The sequence below is a fragment of the Taeniopygia guttata genome, chromosome 3 (assembly GCF_048771995.1).
Source record: "Taeniopygia guttata chromosome 3, bTaeGut7.mat, whole genome shotgun sequence".
NCBI classification, from domain to species: domain Eukaryota; kingdom Metazoa; phylum Chordata; class Aves; order Passeriformes; family Estrildidae; genus Taeniopygia; species Taeniopygia guttata.
The window spans coordinates 95,184,234-95,198,476 of NC_133027.1; the positions used below are offsets into that span (position 1 = coordinate 95,184,234).

The 14,243-nt window shown below is 43.2% G+C and overlaps 1 protein-coding gene across 1 annotated transcript; it reads right to left on the minus strand.

Moving 5' to 3' along the window:
* Nucleotides 1–406: 406 nt before the first annotated feature.
* Nucleotides 407–6,154, minus strand: EPCAM (epithelial cell adhesion molecule). The gene is made up of 9 exons (XM_030268864.4): nucleotides 5,757–6,154; nucleotides 5,311–5,418; nucleotides 4,478–4,718; nucleotides 4,129–4,194; nucleotides 2,865–2,928; nucleotides 2,373–2,474; nucleotides 2,009–2,206; nucleotides 1,572–1,613; nucleotides 407–915 (listed from the first exon to the last, which is right to left on the minus strand). The coding sequence occupies exons 1-9, from the start codon at nucleotides 5,821–5,823 to the stop codon at nucleotides 874–876; spliced, it is 930 nt and encodes a 309-aa protein (XP_030124724.3). The 5' UTR covers nucleotides 5,824–6,154; the 3' UTR covers nucleotides 407–873.
* Between the last annotated feature and the right edge of the window lie 8,089 nt (nucleotides 6,155–14,243).

The window sequence follows — 14,243 nt, forward strand, 5'->3', positions numbered from 1 at the left end:
AGCTTTGCCACAGACAAAAGCACAGTGATGGGGTAAATTACTCTCCCCCAGCTCCACCATTAGCCCAACCCCAGCCCTGCACCAGACATGTCCTAGGGTTAGAGGCTTATTTTAAACACCTACATAGCATTGGAAAGATCAGCCTGTGAATTCCTGAAATGACTGCACTCTCAGCCTGTTGATTTTTTATACAACAATCTGTGTATTATCATTTCACTCTTGTTGCATGCTTTTCACAGTTTTAAGAAAAAAGATCATGCTACTGAGATACTAGATGGCTAATAAAACTGCTAATTGGAGTTCTAGAATATTTTCAACTATGCTGAGGTTCCTTGCTTTAAGGAATCAAACTACAAATTTGTAAGCATGATAACAGATTATTATTTCATCATGGAAGAATTAGAAGCCTGTTTCAAAGTTTTATTAATTCAAGTCATAAAAAAGTTACAGCAACTTCAAATATGTACAAACTGCCATAAAAACATTGTGTTCAGTTATACAGGAGAAGTCTCATTACAACATGGCTACAAAATCATTACTTTCAATAAAACTCCCACAAGGGTAAAATAACCATTTAGGCATGTGTGCTCCAAAACCCTAGTAACAGCAGCTGTCAACTCGTTTCATCATCATAAAAAAAAATAAAATCAGGGAGCAAATAGTTAGGTTTTACTTGAGTAAAATGGGGCATTTAACTCTACACAAACAGTAAAAGTAGTTGAATGGTTACCAGTCTTGGTTGTTACCAGCTTTTACAATCATTAAGTGAGCACAGTTGCCTCTCTTTCAGGAGGAAATTAAGAGTTAAGATTCATGCCTCCAATGTTTTTGTTGTCTTCTTGCGTGAATCTGGCTTGTCTTCAGTTGATTTAGTTAAGCATTCAGTCCTCTATGCATTTCATTCATTTCCTTCATCTGCAGGGGAGGAGGTAGAGGGAGATCAACATCTGGGCTATTTCTAAACTTTAGGACTCAGTAAGTCATTGGGGACATAACAGCCCAGATTTTAAGTAGCAAATGGATTTGATACAACACTACCAGAACCAATCATGACAAACCCACTAGACTAAAAAAAAAAAAAAAAAAAAAGGATAAAAGCACTACTTAGGGCACATGCAGGAAGCAGACAATACTATTTAGCTACAGCATTGTTTGCATTCCTCCACAAAAGGCGCCACACTTGGTGTGAAGCACCATTTGCTATTCCATTGGAAGGCAGATCCTCCAAGGAAATGGTGAGATCCATGCAAATACCTCAGTAAAGGTCTTGTGACCGAACAAGACTATCAGCACTTCCTGTGGATTGCACAGCCCTTTGCTATACATATGTAAAATAGAACTTGCGGAAAATCTGAACCCCACCCCCTCAGCCCTGGGAAAGGCACGTCACATCACCAGCTGCCATTGAAACTAGTGCAGAATTACACAGAAGTGAAAACTAGCTGCACAATTTGAATACTTTCAGGCTCCTTGAACATATCTGAAGCACCCAAAGTGAGCTTTTAAACTACAGCAAACTTAAGTTTCTGCATTGTGGTCAGCCTCCTCCCCACCACAAACAAATTGCTTACCTCGGCTTTCACGTACTTCCCTTTCCTCCTCCTTGTCAGGACCTGTAACAGAAGGATGCAGTATTTTTTAAGTCTTGATATACAAGTAACTTTATCTGGTTTTGACTTCATAAACACAAACTCAGACCTGCCCACTCCCCCATCCTTCCAAACTGAGGTAGGTACAAACGAGGTTGTTTGTACCTACTCTCAACTACTTTAAACCAGGAAGCACTTGGTTCACCTCTGTGAATTGTTCCCAGTACTTGTTTTCTGGGTGACACCCTTCAGTTGTAACCTGAAACAGTGACAGTGTGCCCATCACCAATTTCCCATCTCCCACGTCTGAAGAAGTAAGCCAATTGACAAAGCCTTTCCAACAGAATCCAAACATGTGTGCTGTTACTTCTCAAATTGTTACGAGTTCTGTTCTGCTTGGCAGCTTTGTTAGAACTTACCAGGACAACAATTGCAGCCACTACTGCTATTACTATCACTACAATGACAGCAATGAGGCCAGGAGTCAGAGACTTCATGGAAAACTCCGGTGCTATTTCATCAACGTAGTAGACCACTGTCTTCTCAAACTTCACTGGTTCATTGTCAATGCTGACATTTAGCCCGGCATTATTATGAAAGATGGACTGACCTTTCACCTAAAGCAGAGAGGAAATACAGACTTGTTCATTCACACTGTAGCACAGCATTTATCTCATCACAGGAGTAATTCACATTGCTTTAGCCAGTACACAGCCAAGACTCCTGAGCGCAGTGCAAGACACACACCCAGCCTCTGGCAGACTTGAGCCATGACACACTTACATCTTTCTCAAAGTAGTAGGCCACATCAGCAATATCCACATCTCCAATGGATTTGGCTGAGGAATTTTGCTTCAAATCAATAGTAATGTAAGGGTTTTCATACTGAAAAAAACCAAAACAAAACAAAACAAAAACCCAGTGTGGTATTAAGAAGGAGGTACTTTAAATCCAGCTATCAAATATCCACCAAAACATTATGATCCAGTTTGTGAACTTGCATCCTGGATCAAGTTTATGGCTCTTGAACTCAAGCCAACTGTTTACAGTAGGATTCAAATTCCACTTTTCTAGTGAAGCAAAGAAGTTATCTACAGACTAAGGAGAGCAGTGTCATTTCTCAGCATTTCTGTTCAGATACAGCTATTTGCTAACTGCTCACCATTTTGAGAGCTTCTACTAAAACTCATGCTGTATTGCATTAGTCAAACTTTTTAAAGTTACTCACAACAAAATGAAATTCTGATACATTATTAAGCTTTATGTGCCCCTTACCAGCACACTGGCTATATAGCGGCCATCCAGCTGGTAACGTCTGGTAATGGTATCCGTGAAAAACCTGCAAGGACATGAAAGCCATGGCTGTAAAAACAGCATTTTTTCACATATATCATTTGACAATTAGAGAAGACTGGTGTAATTGTTTTTTTTCTCCAGTCTCTCTGGTGGGTGGATCTCAACTAGCAGCTAAACCCTCACCTAGTGTCTCAGTGACTTTGCCCTAGCAGTGTCAGGGAATGAATCAGAAGGGCAAAAGCAGGGGGGGAAAAAACGAAAAACAAAACAACCCTAAATGGTTAAAATAAAGATAGTGGGAAGTGAAAGGGCTGGGTGGGGGAAATACAAAACCTCAAGTGATGTAAAAGCAATCAGTCATCACTGACAGATCAATGTCCAGACAACCTCTGAGCAAAGCTACTTGGGAAAATACTTCCCCCCACATTTATTGCTGAACATGGCATTATACAATATAGGCTATCTGTTCAGTCCATTCAGGTCAGCCCTCTCCCCTTCCCAGCCTCTTGCCCATCTCCAGCCTAATCCCTGGGGCAGCAGAGCGAGAGTCTGAGAAGGCCTTGACATTATGTAAGTGCTGCTCAGCAGCAGCTAAAACACTGGTGAATTAATCAACACCATTTTGGTCACTGGTCTAAAACACAGCACCACATCAACTGCTACCAAAAAATTAACTCTGCCCCAACCAAACCCAGTGCACTCTTCTCATACTAGAGTTCAATTAACTCCTAACAGTGGAGATGCCCTCACTGTAAAATAAACACCTGTGTTAGACAAAAGAGCTTTACCAGTTTGAAGAGTTCGGAAGAGCTAGAGAGCAGCAGCTTTTGTTCTGGAAAGGAGGTGATCTAACTGCTGCAAGTGGGGCTTGAACAAAATGAATTAAAAAAAAAAAAGGCTAAACTCCGATTTTCCTCCTGCTGCTTCTATGTAGTAATTCTGCCATTTATGTCAGTTTACTTTCTGAACAGTTTCATCCATTATCTTCAATTTCTTTTAGTATATTGATTTGAGGGGAAAAAAAACCCAGCAATCAATTTTAAATGGAAGGGAATCTCTTTAGCATGTAATTTGTTTTCCGTACAAATTAAAGCAATTCTATGAAGGATCCGCTGCTTGCTTCTAAAATTTCTCACAAGTGACTTCACAGGTCTGACAATGCTTTTAGCAACTCTTTAGAAATACACTAGATATCTACTAGGACAGGCATACACTACCATGACACATTACTATCATCACTTACTTCTTTAAAGATTCAGCGTTCAGAGGAGCATTTCTCTCAGCATGTTTCATTTCAATGATGATCCACCTAAAGTACAATGAATATTCTTGAAGTACACGCATATAAAACACAACAAAGATATCTAACCCCAGGCTAAAAAAAAAACAGAACAATGAGACAAAACCAAGGCAAGCAAAGTCTCTTCCAAACCCCACCCCCAATAGCTCCTTGTTTCTGAAGAAAAAAACCCAGCCAAGTAACCAAGTGTTGATTGCTCCATCTTCATTCATCCCTAGTGCATCATTCACACAAGGCAGAGCCTCATACAGGAATGTTTTCATGTCACAGCACACCCTGTTGAAAGACTTACATCGTTCTGACTAAGTGGTTGCACTTCAAGTCTGTATCATGTTTGTCAGTTCTCCTGACCCCAGCTGTATTCACACACCAACAGGTGCTTCCATTGCACTGCTTCGCCTTGAAAGTGCCGTTGTTTTCACACTCAGGATCATAGAGACCATCGGTGTCTTCAAATGCATCTTTTGGTTTCTCACGACGACCCGATTTGGAGCCCATCACTTCTGCTTTCATCAGCAGGCATTTTGAAGTCACTACAAATAACCAGAAAATCGCGTTATGCAGCACCAGACCACGCATGTCCAAACCAGAGCTCCAAGTCCCTACAAACACAAGGTTACATCAGCAGCGACCAGATTTGAAGCCATTACACGGAAGAGCAGATGTCTAATGTGTAGGTGGTACACAAAATCAATACAACTAGGGTACGTCAGCCTCTCACGGCAAAAAGGCCTAACAAGTCCAGCCTTAGAATTTACAGTTTCCATTTCTCACAGCTGAGCTTGAACTCAGAGTGAGGTCTTGTCACAAGGCTCTGTCCCCTCTAGATTCATAGGAAAAATGAGGATATGTGCTTGCAAGGAAGTTAAACACTCATCTTCAAGAAATTCTTGCCAATACAGAACAAATATTGAGGAGGCGTGAGCCTACATCAGTACAAGCAGAGAAACCCTCAACGCTTATTTTCCGACACCAGCTGACCTGGAAAACCAGGAAGAACTCCTTCCTTGCCTCCATTATTTGCTGGGAACTCAGCGGACATTCCCCATATACAAGTAACAAGTATCCCCGGCGCTCTGCGGGCTCGTTTCCGTGCCACCCACCCGGCCGTGCCCTTTTACTCACGGGTGGAGCAGTCCACGGTGACTCCGGAGCCGATGGCTTCGCAGCGGCACTGCCCGCTGCTGTCCATCCTGCAGTTGCTGACACGCTTGTTCTTCTCGCAGATACACGCTGCAAGGGAAGCGCGGCCGTGAGCGGGGCAGCGCCATGGGGCAGCACGGACAAAGCCGCCTCTCAGTGGCCGGGCGTGGCGTGCCCGCACCTCCCGCTTCCCCCCGGCCGCCCGCCCTTCCCCGAGCACCGGGGCTCCCCTCGGGGCGCGGACAAAGCGGCGCTACTGGGGCGGGCGCCCCTGCCCGCCCCGCGCCCCGGCGAAGGGCCGGGAAGGGGAAGGAGCGATGGTGCCGCCATTTGGCGGCACAGGGCGCCCAGCGGAGCGGCCCGGGAGGGGGTCTCGGGGCGGGGAGCTCGGTCAGGAGCGGGCGGACAAGAGGGGTGCGGGCACTCACGGCTCTGGGCGGTGGCGGCAGCGCAGAGCAGCAGCAGCAGGAACGCAGCCCCGCAGAGCGGCTTCATGGCTGGGGCGGGCGGCGGAGAGGCCGGGGAAAGTCCTGGGGCCGCGGGCACGGAGGGAGGGAGTGGTGCGTGCGCGGCAGCGGCGGCGGAGCGCTGTGAGCCGCCCGACAGGTTCCGCAGGTGCTGGTGGCTGCGCCGCGCCCTCCCGGCTCCGGTTACACCTGGGACGCGCGGGGGGAGCGGCGGCGGCGGCTCCTCCCCCGGGCCCGCCGGGCGCGCTCTTAAACCACCGCCGCCCCCTCCTCCCGCCGCACCTGGGCGAAACTGGCTGGGGCAGGGCGGGACCCGCTCCCGGCCCGGCCCCAACAGCGCCTCTCCCCGCAATGGGATGGGGGAGCGGCGGTGCCCGCTTTTTACCTGGCCTGTGAAACCGCCCCGCCTGCGCGGAGGGGCGGCGGGCTGGGGCCGTCGCGGGGAGCCGGGGGACAGCGGCCCCCGCCGCCGAGGGGAAAGTGTTACTCATGGCCGGGAGTCCCGGGCGTGTTTGCCCGGTGACACACGGGCAGGGGAGCAGAGCCCGCGGCCCTCCCGGCTCGGGGCTTCCCGCGCCCGCTGCTGACCTTCGGAGCGCCGAGGCGGCCCCGAGGGCTCTGCCCTGGCCTGGTGGCCCCGGGCTCTTCCCTCGGGACAGGCAGGAGGAGCTTCCACTCTCGGCGAGTTGCGAGCACGCAGGGAATACTCGCACTTTATAGTGAGCTTTGTTCGCATCCCGGGGTGCCGTGTGAACTGCTCCGTGCTTGACATAAATTCTGATAATTCCTCAGTAAATTAAAAGACAGAACGCTTATCTGTATAGAATAAACACTTTCGTAAGGCTCTTCACTGATTATGCGTTTTTATTTTCGCTTCTGGTTCCTGCCTAGAATACATAGCAGATGTGTCTACCTGAAGGTAGCTCTGAAGATTCGCTCCTGGTACTGCAGTATCCTCATTTCCCCGCTCAGGAAAAAGTAGTCCTGAGTGCTTTGTCTCTGAGCAGCGCAGCTTTGTGGGAACCTACAAGATGGGCGGTAGTGCCAGAGCCCTGCCAGGCTGCCGAGGAAGAAACACGGGAAAGCTGGCTGCAGGCTTTAAGAGGGCTTTCCTTAGTGTAAAAGCAATGCCAAAATGGAAGACAAAAGATAGGTATGGTACTCCGGAAATGCTTTATGAACCTTGAGTTTATTTATTCAGTTAAAAAATATGCATAGATCTTTCTAAAAGATACATCAGCACCCTAGAAAAACAAGATGTTTGAGTACAGGATAAAACCAGAATGACACTCTGCCCAAAGACTTGAAGCTTCCTCTTACCAGTCAATTTTACAATAAAAATATGTTTCTGCTTTTGCAGTGCAGACATCAGTAAGTGAAACTGTTTGAAAACTTTGTGTGATTGAACTGAAACTGCCGGTGAGCTATCTTAGTGTTTTTGTCTCTGTGGCAGCTGTGTTTGTGTTGTTCCTGGTTTTGTGTGTTATTTTTGTCTGCAGTGCCCTGCTGCTGTCTCAGATGGGTCCAAGTTAAGGGAGTGTTCTTTGGATTTGCTCCTGGTGCAGCCTGAATCAGAGTTTTGCAGCATTTATCTTTATTATTTTTGTGGTTTTGCATGGTTTCTTGTTGATAAGTATATTCTTCTGATACACTTGTCAAAGACTCTAAAGGAAAACTTGGCCTAGTAATATGAAAACTTGGGAAGACTAAAGTCTAAGATAGTGACTTCTTGTATAGCTTTCATCAAGTTATGGCTTTTTCCAGAAAGATAAGTAGGATAATCTCAGAAATACCTGCCTTACTATAAACCACTTATTCCATGTTAAAGCACTGGTTTTTTTCAAGGTGAGAAGAGCTGTCTTGTCATTATCAGAATGTCAAGCTGACCTATGTAAGCCTTGATAATGAGAACCAATAAATTTTATTATAGTCTTTTGCCATTTATTTATTTATTTAATATGTAAATGTTGAAGAACAGAACAGTCTGGGTACAGACTTCTTCTCCTGATCCTTGTTCTGTGTAGGTAAACCTCTGTGCCTAGTTTTACAAATCCAAGCAGCCTTGGAATCTTGGAGTGACTACTACTGAAAGTTGTCCTTCTTTCTAGAAGCACTTTTAAATTCCACATAGACATCTTTACTGTTAGAAAATAGCTATAACCTTTAGTATCTAGGGGCTGAATGGTCTTAGGGTATTTGTGTGGACTAGAGGCTCTTACAGTGTGTTTTGGCACTGTTGTGTTGTGACATGTAGCAAAATGTGAGTAAGCACCTGTAGAAAGTACTACAATGACTCTGCTACAAACATAGGGGCATTGTGCAGCTTTTTGTTGTACAACATTTAATTTGGCTCCACTTAGCAGGGTCTAATAAGGACCTTGCTACCTGCAGTCTTGCCAGATTTCCAAATGTGAAGAAATTATTTTTTAAACATTGCTCAGTATTTTTGAAGGAGAGTTGCTCTACATGAGGTCATTGAACAGCAAGGCAATGGAAATGAGGGACCATTGACAGCAGAGTTCATCTTACCCTCTTTCCAGGTTATTTTGAGGGCAGCTTCTCAGTAGAATCAAAGTCACTGGAGCAGATGTGAGGCTAAACAGGTACAAGGGCCTGAGTGTTGAAGGTGATTACACAGGTACCTTGGTGTCTGGGGGGTTGGGAGGCAGTGTCATTTTTGTACCTTTTGTGGTTCTTGTACCTCTTTGTGCTGAAATACGTGACCATATTCAATGGCTATTCTATATTAACTTTCCTCAGCACACAGCTCTAGAGGTAAGGCCTTTGCATATTGGTTATAAACGGGATAATTTTATCAGCTGTTGGAGATACCTCCTCTTATCAAATAGCTGACTGCTGATTAGGCAGTGCAGTGTAGGCTCATTGTGGTTTACTCTTACTAAAGCATAATTACAGCTCAGACAAATTATAATTTAAATGCTATGAGCACATGACTGGCTCTACTATATAGCAAAAAAAAAAAAAGTTTTGGTCACTAAACTCTACATACCGAAAGTATGTAAACTTACATTAGGAAAACTCATCTGATCTGTACTTTTCTACTTTTGCTCTGTAATTTACATCGGATCCCGATCTGTTTGGAGAATAGATTATTTGTTCACTAAAATACTCAAGAGGCATTGACTCCAGGGGGAGAATTTCTATTGACTTGAGCGAATTGTGAATCAGATCCAAGGAAATAAATATAGCTCTTTCTGAAGCCAGTAAGAATTAATGTGATACTGGGCTATGAGGTGAGGTCATTTCCAGGTCTTCACTAGAAATTAGGTAAGTGGGTTTTGTGAAACTCCCCATGCACAGAAAAGCAACAGAATCTCCTTTCAGGGAAAGTCAAAAGGATGTGTGAGTCACTCCTGAAGTATCAGGAAACGATGCAAGGTGGGGCTGTGACACGCACTGTGATCAGCAGATCACAGAGATGAGTGGAGAGAGCATGATCAATGCCACTGGGGTGTTTGGCAATCTCGGTCTGAGATTCTTCAGAGGCTGCAAACCTGATTGGTTTTGGGTGTACCCTCCTAAAGATAACCAGTCTCATCCCTAGAAAATAGGTCACGTATGACACCAAATTGTGAAGCATAGTCTTGTTAGTCTTTTTCTAACAAAATTAATGGCTTTTGGAAATTCATTACTTTTAACTGGTTAAGGCTGATAAAGATAGATACAACCAGAAGCAGTGATGCTCAAAAGTGCCAACAGGTATTTTGGACAGCAGATATTGCTACATATATCATTATATTATAGACTTGCTCAGGAACTTTTTAGACAGCTTCAGAATGTTTGCATTCAACTTGTTTTGTCAGATTTCATAGAATGAAACCTTGAAAGAACTGTAGGAAGAGGACAATATTGAGAAATTATGTACAGTACCTTATCCATTGTGTGTTTCTGAAGATTCCATGTTGTCACAAATCGACACATTGCTATTTTCTTTTTCCTGTCTGTTTGAAAACCACTAGTAAACAGGTAAGTCTTGTTACACTGATTTGAATAATGAGAACATTTGGAGTCCTGGAGAACTTAAATGTCTTGTCCATATGGAGGTGGTCAAGTATAGAGCCAATAAGAAAAGAAATGAGCAGTCATGCCTGTCTGCTAGACTGTCTAACTACTTCCAAACACTGTAAAAAACCAAAAAAACCCAAAACCAAAACAAACCACAGAAAAAAGCTATTTTACACATTTGGGTCTTTTTGGTCTGTTTCTAGATCATGACGTATTTTAATAATATCACAGTGTTTGTGCGTTTTGAGAAACTGTCATGCACGCTGAAGATGGAAATTAGTTCAGAGGCAGTGGCAACCCTCACAAAGCTGTCCTCAGCTTCAGAAACCCACAGCTTGGGTCTCTACCAGATTGGAGACCTTCGAAAGTAAGAGTAGCTACTAGGAGGTACAGGGCTGTTGGTTCAGAGGTTCATAAAACTAGACAGGGTGTAGCCACAGGAGAGAAATGCTCTTGCAATTAATGTATGTTCTATTTGTGTCTTTGAGGATTATAGAAACCAACCTGTTATGTTGTGGCATCTTCACCTCTCTGCCAGGGCTTAGTCTTAACTCCATAGGGTGGGGCCAGGTTTGTCACCCTCCTCTTTACATACCTGAAAATGCATCTCCATGGCTCTAATACTGACAGCATTTTCAGAACACCTATTGTCAGCATTCAAATCTGCTTAAAATAAGCAGCATTAGATGTAAAAACTGTAATAACTCCTCATCCAGTCTACTGCACAGCAGCGAGGCAAACCTTCTAATTTCATACTGTGCCAAATCCCTCAAGTTTGTAGTGTTTGGAAAGGGCTCAGGTGAAAACACGAGATCACAAGTTGTGGTAAAAGAAGTTCTATTTACATTTAAATTATTTCAGTTTTGGCATCTAAGTTACTTTATTTCTCCCCCCCCTTTTAGGCATTCTCTGTGAAACAGGATACAGACGAAACTTTGTCAAAACACTTGTTGAAAACTGTTTGAGAGAGTCCCAAGCAGTTTTTACCATGCTTTGTTGCGTGACATCTGTGAGCTGTAGGCAGAACTGAAGCAGATAGTTACACAGACAGTTGTCCTGTCCCTCAGTGTGGTGTTATCAGAAGGCACATTAAGTACTTCTGTCATAAAACCTGCCATTGAATTTGCTTGTGCTGGACTTGTGCAGGTTGCCATGGGGCTGGTGAGGGTGTGGATTTACAGTTTGTAACCATCAGTTTGTACAGGTAACCCCCAGTAACAACCCCCAGACAGGGCTGTACCTGGCAGTGAGCAGAAACCAGGTATTCCTCAGTGAAAACAGGGTCACAGCATGCAGTTTCCAGGGAGCAGTTAACATGCTGTAAATCCCCACCCACTCTTGCCTCACTCTAATTTGTGTGCACAGTCATACCCCAAGCAAAGGTGAATAAATACACCCATGAGCTGGGCAGAAAATCTCATCCCACAAACACCGACACAATGGAGGGCAGAGAGAAGAGTTCAAAGAGCTGGGCATGCCATTAGGGTTTTGGCTTTTTTTTGTCCCTCACTAAAATAAATTGCTTTTGTGTTGTGACTACTTTCACAGTTTATGAGTTTCCCTTATTTTTTCCAGTTAGCAAAAGCTGTTGCCAAAGTTCATCTGTTTCTCTGTGCACTTTAATTTACAGCCCTTGTACTTACTAGTCATTTTATTGCTTCAAGAGCTTGGAGTGAGAGAACTTTTACAACCTGTGATTACTGAACTTGGTGAAACAAGAAAGCTTTTTGACCTGTTGTGGAGTGATTATAGACCCCATTGCTTCTTGGGAGGGGCATTCAATGTTTAACAAACTGTGGCAATTCTAATTTAACTGTGTGGAGCCTGGATCATTGGATAGAAGTTAAAAGAAGCAGATCCTGGACTTTTTCCAGGTCACATTTAAACTTGTCTGGCTTTAGTCTCTAAAGTCCTGTCCTTGAAGTTCTGCCTTCCCACTACTGAACTTGATGCTGTTCCTTTCCTCGCAGTACAGAGCATGGGAGCCAAATTATTTTCATATGAAAACAATTTCCTCTTGCTTCAAAAACTATAGCTACTCTACTTTTGATTAATCCTTTCATGGGATGAGTCTTTTGAATGTCATGCCATGAAAATACAGCTCTTGACAACAGAAAAATAGTCCTGTCTTAATTACCACTATTGTTTCTTATTATAGAGGCTGTGATTCATGGACAAAGATTCATTTGTGTTCAACAGTATAAAAACAGAGAATAAGTAGATACTGTGTTTAAGTTTGTGACCTATGTGACCAGTAAACTTTGAAACTGGAAAACAAGGTAAGAAAGATTTGATGAAATTTACACATTTTGCCCAGTTATAGAATCATAAGCCAGTTAGCTAAAGGTTTGGAGGTTCCCACCTATTCTTTAGCTACTCAAACAGCTATTATTTAGGAAACTTGCCTTCAGGAAAAGAATTAGGATGTTATTTTGAAAGCACCAATGTTTTTCTACTTTTGATGTCCGTAGATAATAACATAAGCTATATTTCCTGGATAATAGGTTCCTTGGATGTTTTGTAGTTTAGTGTATTAATGCGTACGTAAACATTACATCAGTGAGGCAAAAGCATTTGTGTTATTTGCCGGATGGAATGAAACACTTTTTAGCTAAGGCCATTTTATAAAAAATATTTCTTAAGTCAAATTCATGAAACATTCTCTGTTCAGCTACATTTTCACCTGGGAGATTTTCGAAGTCTGGTGTTTGTCAGTTGTTTCTGAGAGGAAAGAGGAGTAAGGGAGAAGGTGGAAAGTTCCCATTTTCCAGGGTGAACGTAGGCAATCCAGTCCGTCTGCGCATGCACAGCACATGGGCAGTGCCCTGGGCACAGTTGCACACACCTGCTCCTTGCTCCTGCACCTGTCTCTCAGCAAGCCTGCTGCCCTTGGCATCGGGAACAGATGGCTCCAGGGCCATGGAGGTAGAGAGGAGTCCTGCTTATTACGGCTCTTTGCACAATTCAGCATGAAGAAATGGTATGGGCACAGCTGGGTAACAAATACAGCCATGGTTAAATCCAAAATGCAATCTTCAGTGGCTAAAAAAGACTTACAATATGGTGGATGATGTCAGAAGGTTCAGAAAACACTTGAAGGAAAACACTACAGGTCATCTCCTTTCCCTTTAATGTAAAATATGCATGGCTAGTTTTGAGTTACTGATGTTGAGAGATCATTCATCTTTTGTGACGTGATGGTGAAGGCCTAATGTAGTCTATTTCATCTATTTAGCTTTACAGAGAAATGGGAACTCTTCAGATAAGACTACTTTGTTTCATTTACAACCAGCATACAGGTGCCAATCCTTAAAAATAAATCTTCCCCTGTCTGCTTTGACTTAGTTAAGTTCATGCAGAATGTATCAGTCTATTTACAGTAGGGATGAACAAGTTCAAACTTATTTCCCTGGAGATTTGTTGCTGCAGAGTGCTTGGCTATTTCAAAATATGCAGGAGTAGCATGTTTAAACATGCACTGTGTTTGCTGGCAGCCTCCACTTTCCTTTACCACTTGCTCTATTAGCCTAGTCACTACATTTCTTGTTCACTGCATAATTTCCAAATAATTTTTTCCTTAGAGCTCCTGAATTTCTCAGTACCTGAGAATAACTACAGCTGTTTTGGGACTTTAATATTAGAAAACACTGCTGTATGCTCAAATATTATTTTCAAGTAAACAAAGCTGGAAACAATTTTCCTGCCCATTCATCCATCAGTGACATACAATTAAGTGGCACTGAACATTTTTAATTTTAATCATACTGCAATGTTTGTCAAAAGCAAGTATTTAACTGCAAGGCACCTTTCCAGTATCCTTGCTTACTACTCCAGTAGCAAACTGGTAAACTGTGTTCAGTCTGTTATGCTTAGTCCTAGCCCAGGCACCTTGATGCCCTAATATTTTGTTTCTCACAACTCATCTAATCCTTACTCTCTCTTCCCACATATTAAACGGGTTTCTGGTGACAGATGTGGGTTCAGGTGGTTCATCTATTCCTCTGCTTTAATCCTGTGACTTGCTACACCCTTTACTCTGAAAGAATTAACCTCATGTCCAAAGTTTGATTTTTAGGTGTGTGTTTCAGTTTCACAATGGGTCTTTAGGAATGGAGCTCTCAATCCATGAGTATTTTCTTTAGAATGTATTTGACTGAGAGGCCAGGTTCCCCCAGCAGGATCAGCAGTCATCTCTATAGGGAAGAGAGTTTTTTTTCCTATTTCTCACTCTGCAGGAAGTAGGAAAAGTCTCTAACTGAAAAATACATATTTTATTGGGGATAATGATTTGTATTTACAAGAATCAATAGTAGTTCTTCATGACTTTGTTTGAAAAGAAATACCAGGTGTTTTACCTGTGGTACTTTATCTTTCTTAGTCAAAAAAAAAAAAAAAAAAAAAGTTCACTAGAAAGGATATCAG